Source organism: Procambarus clarkii, chromosome 7 (assembly GCF_040958095.1).
Source record: "Procambarus clarkii isolate CNS0578487 chromosome 7, FALCON_Pclarkii_2.0, whole genome shotgun sequence".
NCBI lineage: Eukaryota > Metazoa > Arthropoda > Malacostraca > Decapoda > Cambaridae > Procambarus > Procambarus clarkii.
Window position 1 is genome coordinate 17,358,909 of NC_091156.1, and position 26,438 is coordinate 17,385,346.

The 26,438-nt window shown below is 43.8% G+C and overlaps 2 protein-coding genes across 2 annotated transcripts; both read right to left on the minus strand.

The window, feature by feature from the left end:
- Positions 1-466: 466 nt before the first annotated feature.
- On the minus strand, positions 467-10,445 carry LOC138357786 (cyclin-dependent kinase 13-like). The gene is made up of 6 exons (XM_069314853.1): positions 9,922-10,445; positions 8,892-9,107; positions 8,297-8,565; positions 3,596-3,740; positions 1,784-1,936; positions 467-509 (listed from the first exon to the last, which is right to left on the minus strand). Exons 1-6 carry the CDS (start codon positions 10,059-10,061, stop codon positions 467-469), a joined length of 966 nt encoding a protein of 321 aa, XP_069170954.1. The 5' UTR covers positions 10,062-10,445.
- On the minus strand, positions 10,370-21,500 carry LOC123761492 (uncharacterized). The gene is made up of 5 exons (XM_045747519.2): positions 21,375-21,500; positions 20,611-20,719; positions 14,132-14,416; positions 11,115-11,771; positions 10,370-10,401 (listed from the first exon to the last, which is right to left on the minus strand). The coding sequence occupies exons 1-5, from the start codon at positions 21,498-21,500 to the stop codon at positions 10,370-10,372; spliced, it is 1,209 nt and encodes a 402-aa protein (XP_045603475.2).
- Between the last annotated feature and the right edge of the window lie 4,938 nt (positions 21,501-26,438).

Consider the following 26,438-nt stretch of genomic DNA (forward strand, 5'->3'; position numbering starts at 1 on the left):
ATAGGCCCACCAGCACCAGAGGCCCACCAGCACCAGGTCTACCAGCACCAGGGGCCCACCAGCACCAGAGGCCCACCAGCACCAGGAGGTCTACCAGCACCAGGGGGGCCCGCCAGCACCATAGGCCCGCCAGCACCATAGGGCCACCAGCACCAGGGGGGCCCACCAGCACCATAGGGCCACCAGCACCAGGGGCCCACCAGCACCAGAGGCCCACCAGCACCAGGTCTACCAGCACCAGGGGGGGGTGCCCACCAGCTGTCTAAATGTATATGTTCAGCCTTTGAATAACCACAATGGCCAGATAGTGGGGCCCAATTAGCTTTTTTGGCCTAGGCACCCCCCCCCCCCAAAAAAAAAAAAAAAGTTAGATCCGGCCCTGTTTGCAGCCCTTATGTAATCCACACAATACATTATAACCTGAACTAAATCTTTTTATAATCTGCACAAGCTGTTTTAACCAGCGCTAAAATCCTTCCATAACACAATTTCCAAGGACAATGCACGACCTACGAAGATAATGCATGACATAGAAGAAAAATTATAGCCAAGATAATGCTAAAACGTTTTCGAATATGTTCAATACATCCTCAGAAACAGAACACCCGTTAATTTATTGATATAGATTAAGCCACCTAGGACGATGTCAACGCCATCTGTTGCACACACCCGCCCCCATTTTCTGTTCCCCTGTTGATGGCTGTGATCTTACAGACACCTCTGTAGTTTCCTTCTAATTATACAATGTTTTCTCAGAAGTGTTTACTAGAGTACCTTTGTTGAAAGGAGGCAGGGCAGTCCTGAGGGGCCAGATTCATGAAAGCACTTACGAACCTGTACATCTTTTCTCAATCTTTGGCGGCTTTGTTTACAATTATTGAACAGTTAATGAGCTCCGAAGCACCAGGCGGCTGTTTATAACAATAACAACAGTTGAATGGGAAGTTTTCATGTTTGTAAACTGCTTAATAAATGTAACCAAAGCCGTCAAAGATTGAGGAAAAATGTACACGTTCGTAAGTACTTGCGTAAGTGCTTTCGTGAATCTGGCCCCTGAACTGTAGACTTGTTTCAGTGGGATCAAGTGGGCCGAATCGGTGGAGACTGATGTGTCTGTGATAACCAGTGAAGTATTGGTGATTGGACTGACATATCCCGGGATGGCCCAGTTGAGTTACTAGATGGAATTAACGACCGTCTGTCCTAAGGCCTGTTATAGGTAAAGCCTTTAGGGAAAGCCAGCCAGCGTGTTGCTGGAGAGTAGATGTGGTGTTTTGACACTGTGACGATACTGTGGAGGACTGACCCATGGCTTACTGAGAAAGGTGGACCGCTGGCGTGAGTACCATAGACGAAACTCAGGTAAGGTACCGTGAGTGTTGCACGATAAAAGACAGAAGTGGACGCGCCGGGATAGAAGATTGCAAAAGTTCTTTTCTTTAGTGATCTGTGTGAAAACCTGCATTGTTTTGTATATATTTAACAAGTGTATATAGTTAAGAAGTACACGTGGTGATGGTTTTGTTTAGTGTTGTTTACCCCCGGTCACGTTGGATTGACTATTACTGCCGGTTCTTAATAACTTGTCCATGACACAGGGTTGGATCTGGTAAGAAGAGGCACTATAAGGCCCCATAAAAAGTTTGAATGAAAAGAACCCGGTTACTGGCTAAGTGAGACCGTAATACCACCAAAGAGGTGACACGGGCATGAATAGCCCGTAAAAGAACACAGTTAACAAGGCATATATGAGGGAAGGCGGTGAGAGGGGGGGTTTACTCACCCATCCATGAACTTGGCCAGGATCTGTGAGTCAGCCAGAGACACAGTGCTGAGCGAACGGTGCTGGGGCAGGAGGCGCGGGCTCCAGGCGCCCCCACTACCACGGTAACTGACTCCTGATGTGGACGACCCTGGACGCCGAAGGGACTGTGCTCTACAAGTGAAGGTGTAAACATCAAACAAAAAGATTACAATTAACAAAGGGTAGAATTAGTGAAGTATTTGGAAGTAGAATTACAAAACAAAGTTATTTTGCAATTATTTTACTCACACGTAAGAGGACGGTAGCCACCTTATAGTGCCATGTACATACAGTGTGAGGTTTTGTGGCAGAAACCTTATCAAAGTGTTATAAAGTCAAATGTCTTAACAAAAATACACCCTAGAATCACTACTGGAAACCCATCCTTGCAATTGGCCGTCCTCTGTCCCAAGCGGAATAAGTAATTATCATAAGGCGGCACCAAGCCGGGGGGGGGGGGGGGAAAGGGGAGACGGTGTAGCTCACAAGTGGACTGCCAACATATATGTAAACATGGCCAGTGTTTTGAGATATATACAAGAGTTCTTACATTCTTGTTTGTAGCAAGTGATGAGCTCCTCGGGGCTCCCTCGGGAAGCTCATGATGTATTCAAAGATAAACTACATCTCGGTGTAGGATTTATTAGTAAGTGTGGTAAGACACTCGCCTGGCGTTCCGCGAGCGCTATGTCATGGGTTCGTATCCTGGCCGGGGAGGATTTACTGGGTGCAATTCCTTAACTGTAGCCTCTGTTTAACGCAACAGTAAAATGTGTACTTGGATGAAAAAACGATTCTTCGCGGCAGGGATCGTATTCCAGGGACCATAGGATTAAGGACTTGCCCGAAACGCTACGCGTACTAGTGGCTGTACAAGAATGTAACAACTCTTGTATATATCTCAAAAAAAAAAAATTAGTAACCCGGTGCAATCAACCGGACAATTATTCTAGAATATGACAGCTGTAGTAGCAAAATCAATTTTAATAAATCTACAGTAGTGACCAAAGCGAATTATAAATTGTTGAAACTATAGCAAAAGATTTGGTATATATCTGCAGCTAAACCAACCTAAAAATAAGAACGGACCTACACTTGTACCTAAAGAGTATTTGCTAATTATAAAATTGTTGGCACGTTGACGTAATTTAAAATGTCAAAATAGATTGAGAATTGTTTTGATATCACATTTAGTATTTTTCTTTATTTACCCTTGTTGACATTGTATTTACACAAACACTTCAATCACCTTCAGTGGTTGAGCGCTCAATAACTCGCTGCACAATATGTAGGACCACGGAGCTCTAGCACTACGTAGTACAGATGATAAAGTATGTATGCTGGTTAGCATGTAAAAGCACTACGCTTACCTTCTGTGGCTGAGTGCTCAATAGCTCACTACATTGTGTGATGTCTAACAGAATCCTAACCCTGTCTATGAAGGACAGAATAAATTGTATATATGCTGGTTACCATTGTAAATGAACCATTGTAAATGAATGGCCACGTCCGTGATAGAGAATACACTAAAAAAAATACTTTATTTCCATTTTCTATATGATGAAAAAATTTATATAAATTTGGGGGATAATTACTAGTTAAAATTTCAAAGACGGCAATTAACACAAAAATAAATTATTCTGAAACCCAATATATTTAAGGTAGAGTACTGTAGTAACTATATTAGAAATAATGTAGCAGCAACTTCATTTAAACGTTCCAAGAATGCCACTTACCACAATATTGAGCAGCTGAATGGTTAAAAAGGTATGGCTACATGGAGAGGCTTACCTGGCGAGTCCTGAGGAAGGCCTGGAGACCCTGTATGGGGTGCAGTAGGAGGCCAGGCATGAAGCAGCACTCTGGGGCCTAGGCAGCTCTAGGCTGCTCGGGCCCACACACAGGCCCAGACCCGACCCGTCACCACGTGCTCCGGCTGTAAACAGCCTCTTGTGTTAGTCATTGAAATTGAAATAAGTTTATTGAGGTAAAATATACGCAAAGGGATAAGGTGTATTTTACCTCAATAAACTGTGTTAGTCATGCACTCGTATTCGGGTGATGCAAGGATATCATGCAATTGTAACACTTAATTATAATGATACACTATGTGCCAAGGGCCTGCAGTGTATATGTAGTGTCAGAAAGGATCATTTTATTACTTAAATAATGAATTTATTGTAAAATATTATGTAATACGTACCATTATCTGTATCAAGGCAAGTGTTATTTAAATTGAATGAATGGCATTTTGTATTATTTGCCATTTATTTAAAAAAAAGTTTAAGTGAATAAGTGAAAGTTTAACGTTTTGAGCTAAGGATTCCGTTGTTTATATCTCTGGGAAATTGCATTACCTTTTTTTTTTTTTTTTTTTTTTAGATGTGTCACATTCTTGTAGAGCCACTAGTACGCGTAGCGTTTCGGGCAAGTCCTTAACCCTATGGTCCCTGGAATACGATCCCCGCCGCGAAGAATCGTTGTTACAACCAAGTACACATTTTACTGTTGCGTTAAACAGAGGCTACAGTTAAGGAATTGCGCCCAGTAAATCCTCCCCGGCCAGGATACGAACCCATGACAAAGCGCTCGCGGAACGCCAGGCGAGTGTCTTACCACTATACCACGGAAACTTTTGATGTAAATCTGACCAAATGTATACTGTCAGACCTTATAGTTGAACAACAAAAGACAATATTAAGAGACAATTTAAAATAGTTAAGAAACACAGACTATTTCATGATGATCACTTCTCCTGAACGCTAAAGATCAGGAGACGTGATCAAGATGGTAGATGGAGGAGATTTATTGTCCTCCACTCTGCCAGGCAGAACTAACCCCACATGAGGGCCACTGACACTAGTGGCCTCGACGAGTACAGGAAGTCGGCGGCTTGTCGCCCATATATCTTGGGCGACAAGCAGGCACAAAACCAGAGTGTACGGAGTAGTAATGTGCAGGATGCAGGAGCCATATTTCTTCCCTCTAGGAACAACGTCAGGGAGTTTAGATGGCTTCTACATAAATGCCGGAAACTTGGTAAATTTAATTTGATGCATTGTGTGAATATATGGAGGCTGAAAATCCCGACGTCATTGGCATCAGCGAAACGTGGGGACGAGAGGATATAATTGAGGGAAATTCCAACTTCCAGGATATCATTCACTTCAGAAACGACATAACAAGAGCAGGTGGTGTAATGCTATATATCAAAGAGGACCCAAATGTAACCAACAATGAGGAAGTGAACACCATGGGATCCTCAGTGTGTAAAGTGCGACATCCTAGCTCAAGATGGTAACAAACTGACTGTGGGAGTATGTTACAGGGGCAGACACAGCAGCGGCAGAGAAAGTTACTGATCTACATTATGTGATCAGTGCTGCATTAGAACTACAAACCTTTATAACGGGATTATCCACGGGACTATTGATTGGGTAAATCTAACATCACAAGAAGGAGAACAATTTCTAGACCTGGTACAGGATTCCTTTCTCGTAGAGCATGTGGCAGAGCCCACTGGAGGGCTCTAGAGGGCACTAGAGGGAACAGCATTCTACATCAGAAGATGACATTATCGATCAAAATAAAGTAAGACAAAGCTCACCCTTTCCTGTGATCGCAATATTCTAAGACGAATTACAATTCTAGAAACCCATGTAAAGACCCAGGATGATGACTTTCTAGACTACCCTCGAGGACATTATCAAGGCATGAGAGACGAATTGCAAAAAAATAACTACCTGGAGGGAGCTAATAGGTCACATAGAGGAGAATATTACAAACTACATCGTCACATTTGCAGATGCAGATCTATAGTAAAGTGGGAAGTGAAAGTGTATATTGAGGCTTTACAAAGAGAGAGAGATACATGAACTCTACAAGTGGTCAGAAGACTGGCAAATGCTCTTTAATATCGATAAATGAAAGACTTTGCATGTGGGGCATAGCAACCCCCGCCACATGGATGGTTCATGATGCCCACAAGGATGGTTTATGATGCCCACATGGATGGTTCATGATGCCAACATGGATGGTTCATGATGCCCACAAGGATGGTTTATGATGCCCACAAGGATGGTTTATGATGCCCACAAGGATGGTTCATGATGCCCACAAGGATGGTTTATGATGCCCACATGGATAGTTCATGATGCCAACATGGATGGTTCATGATGCCCACAAGGATGGTTTATGATGCCCACAAGGATGGGTCATGATGCCCACACGGATGGCTCATGATGCCCACAAGGATGGCTCATGATGCCCACAAGGATGGTTCATGATGCCCACAAGGATGGGTCATGATGCCAACATGGATGGGTCATGATGCCCACATGGATGGTTCATGATGCCCACAAGGATGGTTCATGATGCCCACAAGGATGGTTTATGATGCCCACATGGATGGTTCATGATGCCCACAAGGATGGGTCAAGATCCCCACAAAGTAGTGAAATATGAGACTATGACCGTCCCAAACCCGAGGAGATCCTCGGGTATCGAGCTCGGACATAGTCAAAAAGTGTGTGTAAGGTCCGTAGATTGGGACGGGCGTTGTCGCGGGGGTAAAAATGTAGTCAAAAGTGTGTGTAAGGTCCGTAGATTGGGACGGGTGTTGTCATAGATGTAAACATTGTTTCCCTCATTCAGTAAACGCTTACTTTCTGACTTTGACTGAGTTTACTGACTCAATTTACTTGATTTAATTTATTATAAGAAATTGAAGACTGGTATACGATGAGGATGACGTGGCGACTAGCTTAAGACGGACGATACTCTTAAGTTTTTAATCAAGAATAAAATATTATATATAAAGACTTTACGCCTTTAACTACTTATTGCTGTTCTGTATACTGAGAAATGCGTGTATAAACAGAATGAAGGTGCACACCTTTCCTTATTCTACAAAGTTACAAATGCGTGCACTCTTAAGTGGATGGTGGTGGTGGTGGGAGAGAGCAAGAAGGGGGGGGGGGATGGTGGGTGGCGACGGGTAATGGTGTCATTATACGGTCACACCACTCATGTATCCACTGCCTCGCCACCCGTCAAAACGGTCACACCGCACTTGCCTGCTCTCCTACCATGTGGTCCCTATGCGCCTCATGACCTATGCGATGGTATGAGCTATGTGCTCCCCCTAGACCCCTCTGATGACTTTAAAACGATTAAGGTAGAAGGGGCGGCATCCGGAGTGTGATTCAATCCGGTAGACCGTCCCAAACGCTTGCTCTCCCACACCCGTGTGCTATGTGGTGGTGGTGGTGGTGGCACACTTCATGCCTATGTAGTTTATCACAGACCATGTGGTGCCTATGCGGTACTCAATAGAGGAGAGGCTGGAGAGGGCGGGGAGGAGGGGAATGGTGCTCCCTCACTGTGTTTACAAAATGCCGCGCCCATCGTTCACGGCTCATTACTGGTTGAGATGAATCACTGCGAACAAGCATTACTTGAGGGTCTCTGTATGACATGAATTAATGACACCTGCTGGACTCCTGCTGTGAGACACAACCTACCCTCGCCTGTTACGACTCGGCTCACCGGCGGTGTTATTGGTGAGATATACAACGTTTTTCGTAATACGCCCACACACATCTCTCAACAATCACAGTCCTTGTCTTTAAACACCCCAGTGACGGTGCCGGTCAAAAGGACTTCTGTGTCGCCTCCCTCACCGAGTGCCGTGTGCCAAACCAACCACTTCACGTCTCATTGCCAAAACCGTTTATCTTATCACTCTTCAAGACCTGGGGTTCTCATGTGTGGGGGCCGGACCTCTCCCCACCCAACATAGCCAATCTCCTTCCCTACATACTATGTTTATTATTATTATCAACTATTAATCTATATGTGTATTTAACTCTTCGATCGCTACACGTACTTATTCATCTTACACACCTGTTCCTACACACCTGTTCCCTTAGTCCTTCTCTTACCCTTACACTCATTTTACACCCGCGACAACACCCGTCCCAATCTACGGACCTCACACACATTTTTTGACTACATTTTTACCCGGCTCATGATGCCCACAAGGATGGGTCATGATGCCCACATGAACGGCTCATGCTGCCCACAAGGATGGCTCATGCTGCCCACAAGGATGGCTCATGCTGCCCACAAGGATGGCTCATGCTGCCCACAAGGATGGCTCATGCTGCCCACAAGGATGGCTCATGCTGCCCACAAGGATGGCTCATGCTGCCCACAAGGATGGCTCATGCTGCCCACAAGGATGACGATCTGGCTGGCACTGGGTATTTATTTATTTATTTATTTATATATATATACAAGAAGGTACATTGGGATTGTGAGGATACATAGCATAGTAACAACATTCTTGTAAAGCCACAAGTACGCGCAGCGTTTCGGGCAGGAAAATGATGTACAGCCCAATTTAAAATTATATATAACAATCAATATCCTCCAATCCACAGTGATCACCTGGCAAGGCCGAGAGCGGTCATTATATTGCATTATACTCACCAATTTCATCCAAACTGCCTGTATACGAGAGCTTGGCCACAGGCGAGGTGGTGGCGGCGGGCCGGGCGCTGGACACCCTCCTGTGTGTGGGAAGGCGGCGTCTCACCGGTGTCCTGGGTGCTGATGTGGGCGTGTGTGAAGGCGTGGGCGTGCGCCGGCGCTGGAGGCGAGGTGTGGAGGCAGGTGTGAGGGTGGTAGTGTCACTACGAGGGCTCCAGGTCCCGCCCCCACCGCCCACCACACTCACAGACGGCAGCCGCGGCTCTAACCTGTCACGGAGTCTTATATGTTGAGTCTTTTGAGAGAATATATTAAAGCACTGTTGTGGTAGGGGAGGTTTATTCTGGCTAAAATGTTGTGGTACACTACAGTATAGAGTTGTATAAAACAGTATGTTGTACATACGCTTTTATCTTTTCTTATCACATCATGGAAATGAAGTCATTGTATCATCGCGTATAGGCCTACTCTATGTGACCGACAGAAGGAGCATAATTTATTGTAAAGTTTCCTCATATGCTCAGTAGTGAAAAATGATAAAGCGGAAACGTCATTTTAAAGTGGTACACAACAAGTGTATTCTGCGCTGCCTTACCTGTATGCTGAGGGCGGCCTTTTGCTGGGACTCTCCCTCAGGAACCCGATGGCCCCGTCATCCTCGTCGGCGTCCTCTCTGTCGCACTCGGCGGCGGAGTTGGTGGAGCGAACGCCATCATCGCTCTCCTCGCCTTGGGAGATGGTGATGGGCTGGCGATCATCAGCGAGATCGCTCACGGAGGAGCCAAGGGAGGTCGTGGAATCTGAGTTCCTCCTGCGGACATGTAACCCATTGAAAGGGAAGACGTCGCTGGGGGTCCTGGGGCGCCTCAGCCGGCGAGAGGAGCCAGGAGGAGGGAAGGGAGATTGTGGCCAGGGGTTGCTGGCTCCTACCGAATATTGCCGTGAAAGAATGTATCCCAGAATTCCTATAAATTCCTAAACATTGTCTGGTGTTATATAGCCTTCCCGGTTTGGTGCCTTCCTTTGGATAATTACTTTCTTCCTAAACATTGTCCTGTTGGGCACACACACACACACAAATAACTGTATTGCATATATATACAAATATACTCCAGAACTCCATAGAGTACAACAAATATTCTCCATAACTGTAAAGTCGATTCCCAATTCATCACGTTTTCTTTCGTAAATCTTGAACATAATGCGCATAGTAGATCGACATAGCAAAACTGTGATGTTATATTCAAAAATGAATATAACATCAATGTTGAATGTCAGATGATATGGTTGAATAATGATACCCATATGAGCAAATATATAATTGATTAACTTACTTGTTTAATTGTTTGTAATTTCTGATGCCTAGATCTTGGATTTTGAAAGCTAGAGTGGAGAGTACTCTTTAATTAATTAATTGTAATTTATTGTGTTTAATTACAAATGTATTAGAGAAACCCTGCTTCCCCCGATCAAAAAATTATATATATATACATATATGTATATTACATATTATACACAGAAATAATCACTGAATTTCCAAATGAATAAATTAAACATACACGAATGAAAATAGGTGCAAGTGTTGCCAGCAGGAGATGAGGAGAGCCGGACCGAGACTGACTGACCTTGACCTGTGATAACGAGGTGGTGGTGATGCCCAGGTGATTCTAGGTCGGTGAGGTGACGGGGGATGAGGAGCTAGACCATGTTGACGACCTGTGTTGCTGCTGCTGCTCCCTGGCCACGTCCCACAACCCTGCAACATCAGTGCACTCACCACACATTGTTCTTATGGAAGCAAACTCTATTCATACTTTTAAAATTAGGTTTGCCAGGGAAATGGGACAGGAGTTATTCCTGTAAACAACCGATGGCTGGAAAGGCGGGATCCAAGAGCCAATGTTCGATCCTGCAAGCACAAATAGGTGAGTACACAAATGCTCAAGTGAAACAATCACTCGATTGTTTCAAACGCGGGTTGGACATGTATATGAGTGGGATTGGGTGGTTATAAATAGGAGCTGCCTCGTATGGGCCAATAGGCCGTCTGCAGTTACCTTTGTTCTTATGTTCTTAAGTGTGAACAATCCAAGAAGTGGCAAACGCTGGAGATAGAGGAGCCTAAGATTATATGTACCTTGGCGTATACAGGTAGGGGCTATACAAGATGTGGAAGACACGCGAGGAAGTACAAGATCTGGGGGTAACTCTTAACAAACTGTCACAGCAACACACTACACCGGAAATTGTATCGTGTTCCTGTACTACCATATATATGTGGTCATATCCTGTATGACCACATGTGATCATTTAATTAATACATTCACAGTCTTCTATAAGTTTCCACTATACCCCTTCACCTGTATGTGGCTTCCTTTAACCCTATTATTTTATTATTAAATATTATTAACATAAACGTAGTATTTAATAGTGTATTATTACAATTGCCACGGTAATTGAAAGTATTAATTGTATTAATAAAGTACGTTGTTATAAAAGGTGAGAGTAGGCTTACCGTAGGGAGGCGTGCAGTGGTGGAGGCGGCCTCAGCAGGTCTCCCTGGGGTCCGCTCTGGGGTCCGCCCTGGGGTCCGCTCTGGGGTCCGCCCTGGGGTCCGCCCTGGGGTCCGCCCTGGGGGTATAACGATGCACATATATATTCATATATGTGCAGCGTTATACCCATATATACCCCAGTGTTAATAGTTGTAGTCATAAACATAATGAACATTACAATAGTGTGAGTTAAGAATAACACCCCTTTATTATCAGCAAGCAACTGAACAAATAACTACACATGTTAAACTGGAAAACCCGACCTTTGAACGCGGGGAGCGTGGTGTGGGAGAGGGGAGCCCGAGGCTGCTGCTGCTTGTGTTGAGGCGCGGCCACAGTCGCTGAAGACGGCCTGGCTAATTTCCCTGTGGTGGTCTTGCTGCTGCCAGCCACCGACGCTCGGTACGGCTCCCCTGGGACTCGAGTAAATGCAGGAGAACTCTTTGTATCAACACGTTGTTGTTGGGTGGCGCGTTTTGGAGCATGGGTGAGGCCTGACCGATATAGATCTCCTTGTTTGACGCGCTGAGCGCTGGACGGCCTCGGAACACCCGTTTTGGGTTTCCTGGTGACGCTGGGAGCAGAGACCTTGTGATCCCTTGTGCTGGGCGTAAAGGTGTGGTGGCCGGTGGTCCTGACAGTGTAAGTTCTGTGGCCAGAAACGCCGGGTGTGGTCACGAACTGGCACTCGGTCTCGACTGCCTCAGTCACTGCTCCTAATGTGGTCTCAGAGTCACCGCTCAACTCAGCCGTCTCATTCTCTTTGTGGTTGATCTTGTCATCTTGTTCTTCATCATCACCCGCGTGTTCATCGTCTTTATTCTTCAATGTTTTATACTCATCTTTCTCTTCCTCCTCGGCACCACGTCTGTTTCCTGCTCCGGTTACGCCGTCCTCCGCCTCCCAGCCACCAGTTGACGCTAGTCATTGTGGATAATGATGACACAATAACAATCATGAATATGTATATTTTGTTATTTTGTAGACAAATTTATCAGAATTTAACTGAATTTACATGAAGTTTAAATTTACATTTACTATCTCTCTAGTGGCTTCGTCTAGGACAGGAAACCGGCATCATGCCAGAGGTCCCCCGTTTATCCTAATGATTTTATCGAGCTGTATTTAAAATTTATCTGTGTGACCCCTCATCTTAAGTTTGCCAACTCCATGTGTCCCCTCGTCCTGGTCCCACCCCTTTTGTCCCCTCGTCCTGGTCCGACTCCTTGTGTCCCCTCGTCCTGGTCCCACCCCTTGTGTCCCCTCGTCCTGGTCCCACCCCTTGTGTCCCCTCGTCCTGGTCCCACCCCTTGTGTCCTTTCGTCCTGGTCCCACCCCTTGTGTCCCCTCGTCCTGGTCCCACCCCTTGTGTCCCCTCGTCCTGGTCCCACCCCTTGTGTCCCCTCGTCCTGGTCCCACCCCTTGTGTCCTCTCGTCCTGGTCCCACCCCTTGTGTCCCCTCGTCCTGGTCCCACCCCTTGTGTCCCCTCGTCCTGGTCCCACCCCTTGTGTCCCCTCGTCCTGGGTCGGTGCTAGCTCCCATTATGCTCCTAAATGTTGATGATGCAAAAATAAGGAGAAAATTAAACTTAATGCACTTTAGATATGGTTTTGGAAAGAACTATTGTACTTTAAATCAGGCACAAGTAAAGTTATGAGGGCAGGAGCAGATATGAGAGCATATGTACAGATAAAAGGAGAATACATTAATATACATATTAAAAGATCTGGAAGAAGATATAACTGTAAATCTAATACAAGAGGACACACACACATTAATGACATTATGTAAAAAACATACTTCAAACACCGCATATGTTGGACAGACGTACGTATATCTGTGTATTTATGATTAGCATTTTATAAGCACTACAATCACCTTATATGGTTGATTGTTAAATAAATCACTGAACTATATGTTTAACAGATATCTAACCCTGTCCATAGAGGACAGAAGAAAATGTATATATGCTGATTAACATTGTAGATGTGTGGCCGCGTCTGTGGTACAAAAAAAAGTACAAGAATAATGTTGGCAGAATATATTAAGTTGCCTAACGTCTGAATAACGTTCAGGAACTGTGATAAAGCAGCTATCCAAGTGCTACACAACCTATGTGAGAAACATTTATTATTACGCAGCACCGGTATGAAATCCAGACATGAAAATGCATGAAATGAAAAGTAGAAATATCGTTTCCCATTGTCCGAAACAAGAAGCCTGCTAGGATTATCGAGGTTCCTAGCCTCTAGCTTAGGTCAGTGACTGAGTTTTCCCCAGGATGCAACCCACAACAGTTGCCTAGCTTCTGCTAGGTGAACAGTTGCATTAGGTGAATGGAAACGAGGCCAAATGTTTGCCTGGTGCGCGTGAAGAGAGCCCGGAGCCTTACGGCTGTGATAACACCGAGGTAACTGGACCTTACCACACTGAAGGAGACTCAGAAGAAAGCGATGTAATAATGACATACATAATTTCAAGTGCAATAGACAAAGAAACAGTGTTCAAAATGAGTAATAACAGATCGAGTGATCATTGATGCGACCTACACACAAATGAGTCACAGAGATGTAAACTAATCTTTTAGTGTTAGACGCAAATAAATGGAATGAGTTAGATGCAGAATTGGTTGAAGTTAAAATATAGTTTTAAATTTGACTTGCATTGCACGCACGCACGGACGTCCACATGTGTAAACACACACACACGCACACACACACACACACACACACACACACACACACACACACACACACACACACACACACACACACACACACACAAGTTAGGTGAGAAGGTGGTGGAGGCCAAGACCGTCAGTAGTTTCAAAGCGTTATATGACAAAGAGTGCTGGGAAGACGGGACACCACGAGCGTAGCTCTCATCCTGTAACACACACACACACACACACACACACACACACACACACACACACACACACACACACACACACACACACACACACACACACACACACACAAAGTGCACCAAAGAGCCAGAACTCAACCCCCGCAAGCACAACTAGGTGAGTACACACACACACACACACACACACACACACACACACACACACACACACACACACACACACACACACACACACACACACACACACACATATACAGATATGACAAAATTATTGATATATGTAGAAAAGTAGGTAGGGTCATTACATTAAACAACCGACGGTTAGAAAGGCGGAGCTCAAGACCTAACAGCTCGATCCTACAGGCGCAAAATAGTAAATACACACACACTCAAGTCAAACAAAACACTCACGCTGCCTGGAGATGAGGCTGCGAGCTAAGTTCTCCTGATCCTTGAGGCGCTTGGACACCTTGGACGAGACGGAGGAATATGAGGAGGCATCGCTGTCCTGCCTCACGAGGCTGGGCCCCAAGGACGTGCCTTCCTCCTCCTCCTCCTGGCTCTCCTCCTTCCCTTCCTCTTTCTCTTCCTCTTTATTCCTATCAACCTTCTTGGGTTCCCTCTCCTTTCCATGGCTGGGGCCTGGGGCTGCCGTTTGACCTTGTGGGGTGCAGCTCGCGCCTCGCCCGTCTTCTGCTGTTTGCGTGCAATACAAAATACAAATAAATAAAAACTATCCAAAAATGTCAACACTTATTCTGAATTAATGCTATTCGTTTACAATATTTACAAGACATTTTTTACTCCACTGGAGGAAATCTTCTTGACTTGGTTTTAACAAACAAGGTCGAGGGCGGTGTTCGGCGTCCAGGCTGGAAATATCAAATAATGAGAGTACTTATAGTAACTGTTTGGTCGAGAGTACAAACATGTAGTGATGAACCACCAAAAGATGTACGGTTTTGTATTACCGAATTAGGCCAAATGGCATAGTTTTATAACCACGATGAAACTATAGAAGCTAACCTTATTATTATATTATTAGCAAGTCAAGTCAACAGCTCTAAAAATCACAAGGAAGTCCTAGGAGAAATGTAAGCAGCACCTTATTACATGACCGGACCCCACACTCACTAAGTGCATCTATACTTATACGCTCCCAATACACGCTCAAACATTTAATACTATTTGCTGGAAAGGTAAGCACTAAAAATGTACGCTTTTCAGGACTAATGTTCCTCAGCCTTGAATTGAAATTGAAATTGAAATTGAAATAAGTTTATTGAGGTAAAATACACACAAAGGGATGAGGTAGCTCAAGCTATTCTCACCCCGTTCAGTACATCGTGTTAATACATACAAAGACACACATCACAAGTAATAAACATATTACCGAACATTCTCAGAGATAAACATATACATTTCCTCCTTTACACAAGTAGTATGGTATCAGACGTACACACAAATACTTTTATGACCGAGGTATACTGTATAGACACAGCCTTGAATGATTAAGTTTGTGGCTGCTGGTTCAAGCTCTTGTATGAGATAGAAGCAAAGTTTGGACGCTTGTCTCATCGTCAGAACGTGTTGGGTGACAATGACAAGAAAGAGTTCTTTAGCATTACAATTACCACCTTGACCCCATTATTGAAGTACTTGAGACCTTACAAACAAAATTACATTAACTCCCTTGAAAAATTGGAGACAATGAGGCAACAATTTCACGCCCCTAAGTGATTATTTTTCACCCAAAAGGTAATAAAAATATATATTGGAACAGTTTACTTGTCAAGGCCAGACCGTACTAAAGATCACAGTGCGGTTACCTGGCGTTGATTCCTCGGGAGTCAAAACACGTGCGTCTTGAAAACATATCAAGAGCAGTAAACCTTGTCCCCGCCACGGCCAGGATCATTTTAACACACATTTTTAAATCACCACTTTTCTATGAAAACTGATGCGGGCCGGAGCTGGAACGTAAATGAGGGAGAGACTCTGATTGATGATTGATGAAGATTAAGCCACCCAAAAGGTGGCACGGGCATGAATAGCTCGTAAGTGGTGGCCCTTTGGAGCCATTACCAGTATCAAGAGCTGATACTGGAGATCTGTGGAGGTGCGACTGCACCCTGCGTGACGGGAGATGTCTCCTGTGGAGAGACTCTTGTTGTTATAGATTCAGCTACTCGGAATAAGTTCCAAGTAGCACGGGCTATGGTGAGCCCGTAACTTACCTGGCTGAGGAGCGGGGCAAGTAGCACGGACTATGGTGTGGAGAGACTCGATGATTGATTGATGAAGATTAAGCCATCCAAAAGGTGGCACGGGCATGAATAGCCCGTAAGTGGTGGCCCTTTTGAGCCATTACCAGTATCGAGAGCTGATACTGGAGATCTGTGGAGGTGCGAATGCACCCTGCGTGACGGGAGATGTCTCCTTTGTGAATGTGTTAAGATGAAGATGAAGCCACCCAAAAGGTGGCACGGGCATGAATAGCCCGTAAGTGGTGGCCCTTTTGAGCCATCACCAGTATCAATAAATGATACTGGAGATCTGTGGAGGTGCGACTGCACCCTGCATGACGGGAGATGTCTCCCGTGGAGAGACCCCTCGTGCGTTTGTTTAAATACGCACCCCCCCCCCCCCACCCTTCCCCAATTCCCCGCGTGTAGCACTCTCGGAGCGCTGCGTAAATGTTTTTCTCCTTTCCCAGAAATTCCCCCGCTTTACCAGATAAAGCAGGGGCCATTTCTCTCTCACACACACGCACGTGTATATACATATACACAGTCATACACACACACACGAATGTGGTGGATAGGCTGAGGAGTAAGAGAGTCGGAGCAGCAGCGAGCACCACCCACCTTGACTACGTGGCCGTCGTTCCTCGTCAACCAGAAGTCGATCCCTCAGCTCCCGGGCCTCACGCACTCGCTCTGGAGGGTGAACAACGGGAAAATAGTTAGTATTGTTCACTACCAGGGAGTGACTCCAGTCGTCTTGATATTGTGCCAAACAAAACACTTGTGCGAGGGAAGTAACAACATCATTGAACTGATGTGAGCAATGGACCTTTCTGGGAAGCCACCTTTCAAATCTCCAGCCAGCTCTGCAGTGTATAATCACCACGAGGGAACGACATTCTATAAAAAGATATAAACAAGTACATATATATTATTGTTAAAAGATTACTCCAAGCTCATTCTGTGACCGGAAACGATAAGATCACACATTAGATCATCACACTTGATACTGTATAAAAATTGAGCCATTTAGAGATAAATCTCAATGTATGTTGCATGAAATGTATATAATGTTATTATAAATAATATAATAATTTTATTATAATACAATAATTGAGTTATAAATATTATAATAATTGTATCATAAATAATATAATATTTGCATTATAAATAATATGCTAATTGTATTATTATAAATTATATAATATTTGCATTATAAATAATATACTAATTGTATTATAAATAATATAATATTATTATAAATGATATAATATTTTTATTATAAATAATATAATATTATTATAAATGATATAATATTTTTATTATAAATAATATAATAATTTTATTATAAATATATTAATTTTATTATAATATAATAATTTTAGTATAAATAATAAAATATCTGAAATTCTTGCACTACATCCATATTACTCTTCAAGGAAATAAAGGAAAAATATATGATGAAAGTATCAGCTGTGTAGACTAAAATCATAACTAACCAACAACTCCACTTTTATCTTGTAATATTCCAAACTGTCAATCATTTTAGGCATTAACAATATGACTCAACTAACACTCTCCTTGTGCCTGAGGTCACGGTGATGTTAGTTTCTATAAGCTATGACGACGCTTAATTTATCTTATGTTAACAAATTATGTACCCTATTACCCACAGAAATCACAATAGCGTGATGCATCATATGAACAAATCCACAAGGGCTGTGACGAGGATTCGAACCTACGTCCAAGAGCATCCCAGAGCATCCTCCCAAACCAGGGAGGATTCTGCAGCCTCCCTGGTTTGTGTATCGGAGAGGCTGCAGGATCCAAATAAGTTCAGTAGAACTTTCTGGTTTCAATTCTTTTTACCATGTCGTAGCATAGTCGATTAAGGCGGCGTCTGGGATGCTCTCGGTCGTAGGTTCGAATCCTCGTCACGGCCCTTGTGGATTTGTTCATTTATGTACCGTCTGTAGCCTTCCCCACAGTCACTGGATGGGTATATCGGGTACATGACGAATGAGTTAAACCAAACACAAAACTCAAAAATATTTTACTGTGGTGAGAAGAGAAATATTTGTTACAAAAATGTGTTTTTTAAGTCCGTTCTGCTATATAATAATGTATATTATGCATTATGAGTATTGTGACGATAATCTCTTTCAAGAGAAATTGAGCCTGCTCTTCCCTTCAAAGTACGTAACAACAACAGATAATATAGAAGATATATCCAGCAAGTATCTCCAAAACATTTTGCCCAGAGAGCAAAACGTATCCAGCACACCGGCACACTTGCTCGCCACCGCCACCGTAAACCGGCAAACTGTTTGTCCATTGCCTGCCTGTCGCTGATTGGCTGGTGTCCCGTTGCACCTGTCCTTCACCCTCCGCCACAAGTTGATGTCTGGGCTGCAGTGGCCCAGAGTCGTCAGAATATTCCAGTGCTCCTTGCAGTTGACATCTCTCATTGGTAGACTAAGCCTTGGCTTTCGTGTACTAAGGGAGGTGGCAGCTCGAAGCCAATATTCCGGCATCATTATTATATATTTTGCTATAACTCGCTTGTCTCAACGTAACTTTTCATTTACCAGTGATTATTCTTATTATTTTGTTTGTTGACTTGTCTTGTATATTTTATACTTTATTTTATTCATGTCTTGTTTTTCTAACGTAATTAAAATTTCATTGTTAAATTTACTTGTGTTTTGTGTCTTCCCATTACCTTACCACAGACGAAAGTTCCAGCTTTTTCTCTTTTTTTTTCTTTAATGTGACGAGGCCCTGCCCCTAGCTTTTGAAACAGCCGAACACCAACGCTTTACCGTCACAGTATATTATGTAGTGTATTAGTGTATATATTATTAGTGTATATGTATATTAGTCCGGGTAGATGGGACTCGATAACCTAGGAAGGCAGCCCATCTAGGGAAAGGAAAACCCTGATTTTAAACCTCCGCTGCCTTGTGGCCATACCCCTTTTTTTGGGAAAGGCTTCAGGAGTCAACCTCGAGGAAAAATCCGTAGTTGGAGCCCCTAAGGCAGTTCGTTGTTGATGACGACCTCGTTCTGGCAGCTCCTGCGACGTTGCTGGAACCATGTGTATTGGCATTTGCCTTTCTATTGGATAATTTCAGCAACGTGGAGAGGGGGGGGGCCTGCTGCATGGGTAACAGCTTCTCCATATCTACCTACCCAGGCTTTGCGCCCTGTCAGGGCGCAACTCCATAGTCTTAGACTGAAGGATGCCTACTATGCCTACTATAGTGTATATATATTACGCATTGTATTATGTAGTGTGTGTGTGTGTATATATTATGTATTGTATTATGTAGTGTGTATATATTATGTATTGTATTATGTAGTGTGTATATATTATGTATTGTATTATGTAGTGTGTATATATTATGTATTGTATTATGTAGTGTGTATATATTATGTATTGTATTATGTAGTGTGTATATATTATGTATTGTGTATATAATGTGTTGTGTTTTCCTGTGTTTCTGTTATTTTTTATTTTATTTATTTTTGGGTGCATGTTAAGAGATTTAATAATTCTGTGTACACATTCTATATCAACGATGATGATGTGCCTTTTCTAGTATGGACAAAAGAGGCAAATAGTAAAACAGAGAGGGGAAGAGATAAAGAAAAGGGGAAGTGACAAAGAGAGGGGAAGGAAGAAAAGGTGGAGAGAGACATACGAGAGAATGAGTGTATCCAAATCCACCATTCGCGATATAAAGACTGTTATTAAACTGATCAGTTTGTATTTCCTGTCATTCCCTTTGACCTCGTATCACGCCCTCTCCCCCTTGATATCCTTATCACTTATCTTCTTCTATCTCTTCCCTTCATCTTGAAATGCCTCGATAACTCATCGTCTCTACTGACCAAGTCGCTCTTCGAGTCTTTACCTCATTACATACGGTAAGGTAAGCACAGAGTTCTTAACCAATACCACCATATAGCACTTGAAAGGAATATGAGACAGACTAAGAAAACGCTAAGCAGTGCGGCCATATGGTACATTGATGGTGATGCATTAGGAAAAGTTGGAACATTTATCAAGTAGATTAAGTAGAAAAATATTGAGAGAGTTTGAGGTCGGTCGAAATATTAGATATATGAACCCTTAATTGCCGTCACCCCCCCCCCCCCCCTTCATCAGCACCGCTACCTGACCAATATCCTCTCAACAAGTGCCACTAGGGGCCTGACAGCTGAGTGGACAGCGCTCTGGATTCATAGTCCTAGGGTCCGAGGATCGATCCCCGGCGGAGGCGGAAACAAATGGGCAGTTTCTTTCACCCTGATGCCTCTGTTCACTAGTAGTAAATAGGTACCTGGGAGTTAGACAGCTGCTATGGGCTGCATTGAAAAAAATCAGTTGATTGAGAGTTGAGAGGCAGGCCCAAAGAGCCAGAGCTCAACTCCCCACAAGCACAACAAGGTGAGTACAACTTGCTGAGAGGAGAATTTGTAGATGTTTATCTCTGAGACTGTTTGGTAATATGTTATTGTTAGTGATGTGTTTATATGTATGTATTAACACGATGTACTGAACGGGGTGAGAATAGCTTGAGCTACCTCATCCCTTTGTGTGTATTTTACCTCAATAAACTTATTTCAATTTCAACTTACTGAGCCTAAGGCGTTCCTGGGCGTGGTAGGCGACCAGTCGCTCCGGCAGGGGCTGGCCAGGATGGGCGGCGTCGTAGTCATCCCGGGACCGTTGTAGCAGCTCCACGGGCTGGGGCAGGGCACCAGTATATGGTAAGGTATGACACAAAGGTTTGGCACGGGATATAATTCCAGCACTGACACCGGAGGCACACATGACCAGGATAACATCAGCAGTATATGGGAGGTAAACATTAGAATGTCGTTAAGAAGCCTAAATCAGGACTCCTTCAAGGCAATCTACATAACCTTTGTTAAACTAATACTGGAATATGCAGCACAGGCTGGGAATCCCCCATCTTATAAAGCATGAAACAAACACTGAAAAAGTACAGAGATTTTCAAAATCTTTTTGTCAGAGGGAACTATATCTCGCAACTCTAGAGGACAGAAGAAATTGAGAGGATATGATCCCAACATACAGGATACTGAGGGGATTAGTCAGCGTTGACAAGGACAGCCTCTTTAAATTGAGTGAGAGTAGGATGAGAGGACAAGTGGAAACTGGAACAGCAGAAGAGTCGAAGATATGTGAGGAAATACTGGTCCTCCGTACTAGTGGTCAACACTGGCTTCAGGCCACAGTCAACAACAAACTAGAGCGTCAGAAACCTAGCTTACAACACTATAGGTACAACAAGGCTGGCAGGCGGGGGATAAGAGCCAGACCTCACTTTCCATTAGTGACTGGTAGGTAAGTATTGATAGTTATACTAGTGGCTGACCTTGATGGAGAGACGTCTGCAGGCCTCCAGAGAGCGGGGGCTGGTGAGGATGTAGGGGCAGTCCTGGTGTTGGGGCAGGTCGAAGTTGTACAGTTCAAGCCGCACGCCGCCCTCCACACTCTTCATGCTGCATTGTTCTCACACCTCTGGTAAGGTCAGAAAAGAGTGCGTGTACTCACCTAGTTATGCTTGCGGGGTTTGAGCTCTGGCTCTTTGGTCCCGCCTCGATCTCAACCGTCAATCAACTGATGCATAGATTCCTGAGCCTACTGGGCTCTATCATATTTACATTTGAAACTGTATATGCCCGAAATTTTTGTTTGAAATTTAAACCGAAATGTTTATGCCCGAAACGCTTTGCGTAATAGTGGCTTTAGGCATTGTATGTACTAGCCCTAACTATAAATCCATCACTCTTTGTAAAATCTCTTTTATGTATGTACCTTACCTAAATAAACATTTTGATTTTGATTTTGATTTTTATATGGAGTCAGCCTCCACCACATTACTGCCTAGTGCATTCCATTTACTAACTACTCTGACACTATAAAGCTCTTTCTAATGTCTCTGTGGCTAATTTGGGTACTCAGCTTCCACCTGTGTCCCCTTGTGTGTGTACCACCCGTGTTAAATAATCCATCCTTGTCTACCCTGTCAATTTCCCTGAGAATTTTATATGTGGTGATCATGTCTCTCCGGGCTCGTTTGTCTTCCAGCGATGTGGGGTGCAGTTCCCTCAGCTTTTCCTCGTAACTCATGCCTCTTAGTTCTGGGACTAGCCTAGTGGCATACCTCTAAACTTTTTCCAGCTTCGTCTTGTGCTTGACAAGGTACGGGCTTCATGCTGGGGCCACATACTCCAGGATAAGGGGAGATGAGGGGAGTGTCAGTGGTGGTGAAGGGAAGATTAGGGGAGAATGTGAAGGTGGTGTGTGTGGGGGGGGGGGGAGGAGAGAAGGGAGGGAATTATCAGGGAAAAGTGCAAAGCCATTAGACTGTATAGCACTGGGCAGGGATCAGGATAAGGATTCGGGATGGGACGGGGGGAAAGGAATGGTGCCCAACCACTTGGACGGTCGGGGATTGAACGCCGACCTGCATGAAGCGGGACCGTCGTTCTACCGTCCAGCCCAAGTGGTTGGTGAGGGAGGAGAGAAAGAATGAGAGAAGCGGTAACAATCAGGTGTTGGCATTATTGTAAACACACATTATTTTAACAAAGGGTAGAGTCAATATAATGTTAAACTATAATAGGTAAGGTGGCCTGGTTGCTTCTATAGTTCCTCTGAACCTACAGAAACATCTTTGTCAAATCCGCAGGTAAGGTAGTATTAACTACGTTGGAATCGTTAGCATCCAAACGGCATTAATTTGTTTTTGTCGGGGACAGGCAGCCTGTGTATATACATATTTTAGGTATTGTCTGTATTGTGTTGCTGTTGTAATCTTGGGTATACATAGTAATCTATGGCTAACCTAATTAATCTGTATTAAAGATTAAAGAGTATATATATTGTTAAGTTGCTAGCATTTCAGATGTTTCTGAATGTCATTTCTGGAACAAGTATATAAACAAGCCCATTTAATTTCATATTATTTTGAACTGAACGTGAAAATAGTTTTAATTCTAAACTAAACCTTATATTCCATATATAATACGTATGTAGGTCTAATAATCAAATGCTGTACTTTGAGCAAACATAAGAGGAAACTGTGTGTATGTATGTATATATATATATATATATATATATATATATATATATATATATATATATATATATATATATATATATATATATATATATATATATATATAAATATATAAATATATAAATATATATATATATATATATATATATATATATATATATATATATATATATATATATATATATATATATATATAGACAATTTCACGGCTTAGGTAATAAATAGTATTTTATTTACCCTTGGCGCTAATTATAACGAAAATGTAAGCGAGCAAAATCATAGATTTAAAACCTTGTTTTGAAATTAATCTGTTTCTTGTCTACTGTTTTACATCACCCTATATAGAGGGAGTGCACCAAAACAGAGCACGGACGGTACTCACAGTGTTTTATGCGATTAAACCAGACATGAGAGCCATCGAGAGAGGCGCCGTCTACAGTGCGTCTTGAAGATGATGGTGTTTTGCCTGGCGCGTCTTGGTAGCGTCCGTAGCAACGCCCTAGCAACCACCTGCCGCCCCAGGCATGCGTGGTTCCACCAGCTGTGATTGTACTCGCCTGATTGTGCTTGTAAGAGTTGAGCTTCGGCTCTTTGATCCTGCCTCTCTCTATCATTCAACTTGTGTTCAGGTTTCTGAGCCTGGTTATTGGGTTCTATGATAATATTTGGTAGATATAAGTCAATAACGTGTATGAATATCCTGTATTTCCTGTCTCCCGACACAATGAATTATTATTATTATGAATTATATATTTGAAACTGTGTATGAAAGAAACTGTGTATACGCTCCTTATTGCATTCCACTTTTTCACTACTCTGACACTGTTGACCTGATCTACCCTGTCAATTCCCTTAAGAATTGTAAGGAAATCATGTCACCCCTCACTCTTGTGTCTTCCAGCGACATAAGGTTTAATTCCTATATTCGTCATTATAGTTCATTCCTCTCAGTGTGCTGGGTTTACTGTCTGTTGGAATGTCTCTGCTGAACTGTAGCAAGTATATTATGTCAGTAATATACTTGCTCCATATTCTCCTTAGCTTATATGCTGGTAATGAGATGGGTCTCTTAATTCTACTTGGTTGTTTGTGTTAGATTTAGCTACTATGAAGGAAATGTCCGTGTAGTGTGTGGTCTGGAGCGAGCAATGTGATCATTGCTGTCTTCTTATATGTGCTATCAATCTGCTGTATGGTGTCTATTAATCTTGTTTAAATTACCAATCAAGCTGTCAATGTAATCAATCAGAGCTTTAATATACCAATGTGCTTTAATATACTTACTAATCTCTCTCATCTCATTTTTTTCTTGCAATGTATTTGTTATCATTTTATTAATTCTGCTAGAATTTACCTACTTAAAATTATCTGTTAGATTAAGGACCTGCCCGAAACGCTGAGCGTACTAGTGGCTTTACAAGAGTGTAAATACTATGCTATGTATTCTCACAAACCCAACGTACCTTCTTGTATATAAATAAATAAATAAATAAATAAATAAATAAATAAATAAATAAATAAATAAATAAATAAATAAATAAATAAATAAATAAATAATAAAGTATAAGGTTTACTCGCTACAAACGAATACCGCGACCCATAATTCCACCGCAAATTCCCAAACGGACAAATGCAATTCCTGGAAGAGGACAACGATCCTGATGGTGCCAAATTCCTGAGGTTGTTCTGTTCAGGTATAAAGCGTCGCCTTGCACATTAAACTGCAACCTGGCGACCAAGCGTCCTGTGGGCCATAAACTGCAACCTGGCGACCAAGCGTCCTGCGGGCCATAAACTGCAACCTGGCGACCAAGCGTCCTGCGGGCCATAAACTGCAACCTGGCGACCAAGCGTCCTGCGGGCCATAAACTGCAACCTGGCGACCAAGCGTCCTGCGGGCCATAAACTGCAACCTGGCGACCAAGCGTCCTGCGGGCCATAAACTGCAACCTGGCGACCAAGCGTCCTGCGGGCCATAAACTGCAACCTGGCGACCAAGCGTCCTGCGGGCCATAAACTGCAACCTGGCGACCAAGCGTCCTGCGGGCCATAAACTGCAACCTGGCGACCAAGCGTCCTGCGGGCCATAAACTGCAACCTGGCGACCAAGCGTCCTGCGGGCCATAAACTGCAACCTGGCGACCAAGCGTCCTGCGGGCCATAAACTGCAACCTGGCGACCAAGCGTCCTGCGAGCCATAAACTGCAACCTGGCGACCAAGCGCCCTGCGGGCCATAAACTGCAACCTGGCGACCAAGCGTCCTGCGGGCCATAAACTGCAACCTGGCGACCAAGCGTCCTGCGGGCCATAAACTGCAACCTGGCGACCAAGCGTCCTGCGGGCCATAAACTGCAACCTGGCGACCAAGCGTCCTGCGGGCCATAAACTGCCAGCGACCATGAAGACCCCAGCCATCCACAGCTGGGGGCTTCATGGTCGCCAGCCATCTCCACTATCAGCTATTGGTACTGGTAATGGGTCCAAATGAGCCTCCACTTACGGACTGTTCATGCCCATGCCACCTTTTAGGTGGCTTAATCTTTATTAATCAATCAATCATCATCAGGGAGCCGGTCGGCCGAGTGGACAGCACACTGGACTTGTAATCCTGTGGTCCCAGGTTCGATCCCGGGCGCCGGCGAGAAACAATGGGCAGAGTTTCTTTCACCCTATGCCCCTGTTACCTAGCAGTAAAATAGGTACCTGGGTGTCACGGGCTGCTTCCTGGGGAGTGGAGGCCTGGTCGAGGACCGGGCCGCGGGGACACTAAAGCCCCGATATCATCTCAAGATAACCTCAAGATAACATTGTGATTTAGACATCACAAAAACAATGGTTGCCAACGCCCAGTGAGGTGTGGAGTCTACAGCCACGACACGAAAATATGTCTGGATAAACACAAGGCTAACCAGCCCGTTCAAGCTAACTGCCCAATTGCTCCAGGGCACACCACGCCTGGAGCTTAAGATGCCCCGAAAGGCTTAATTAATTAAAAGGATCCAAACGAACCCCCACTCCGACAGCAGAGCAGAAGTTCCAACTAAAATATATACCAGCTCCCCTGCCCACAAAAACAGTATGGAGCTTACCAAGACCAAAGCAGGTAAAGGGGCACATATGGCCCTCCACCATTGGCCATGGTGGAGAGTGAGAAGGCCTCCATCCAGGACAGAGGGATAGATGGGGGGCCACAAGAAAATAGTTTAACGTATTCGCTCGCCCATTGCATCCAGTAAGCATATTGGGGGCAATGAAGGCAAGAGTGTCCGAGTTTCCACTGATGAATAAACAGGCCCCAAACTATCACAGCAGTAAGTGCTCCCAGGACACCCTCTGGCCAATGCTTAATTAAG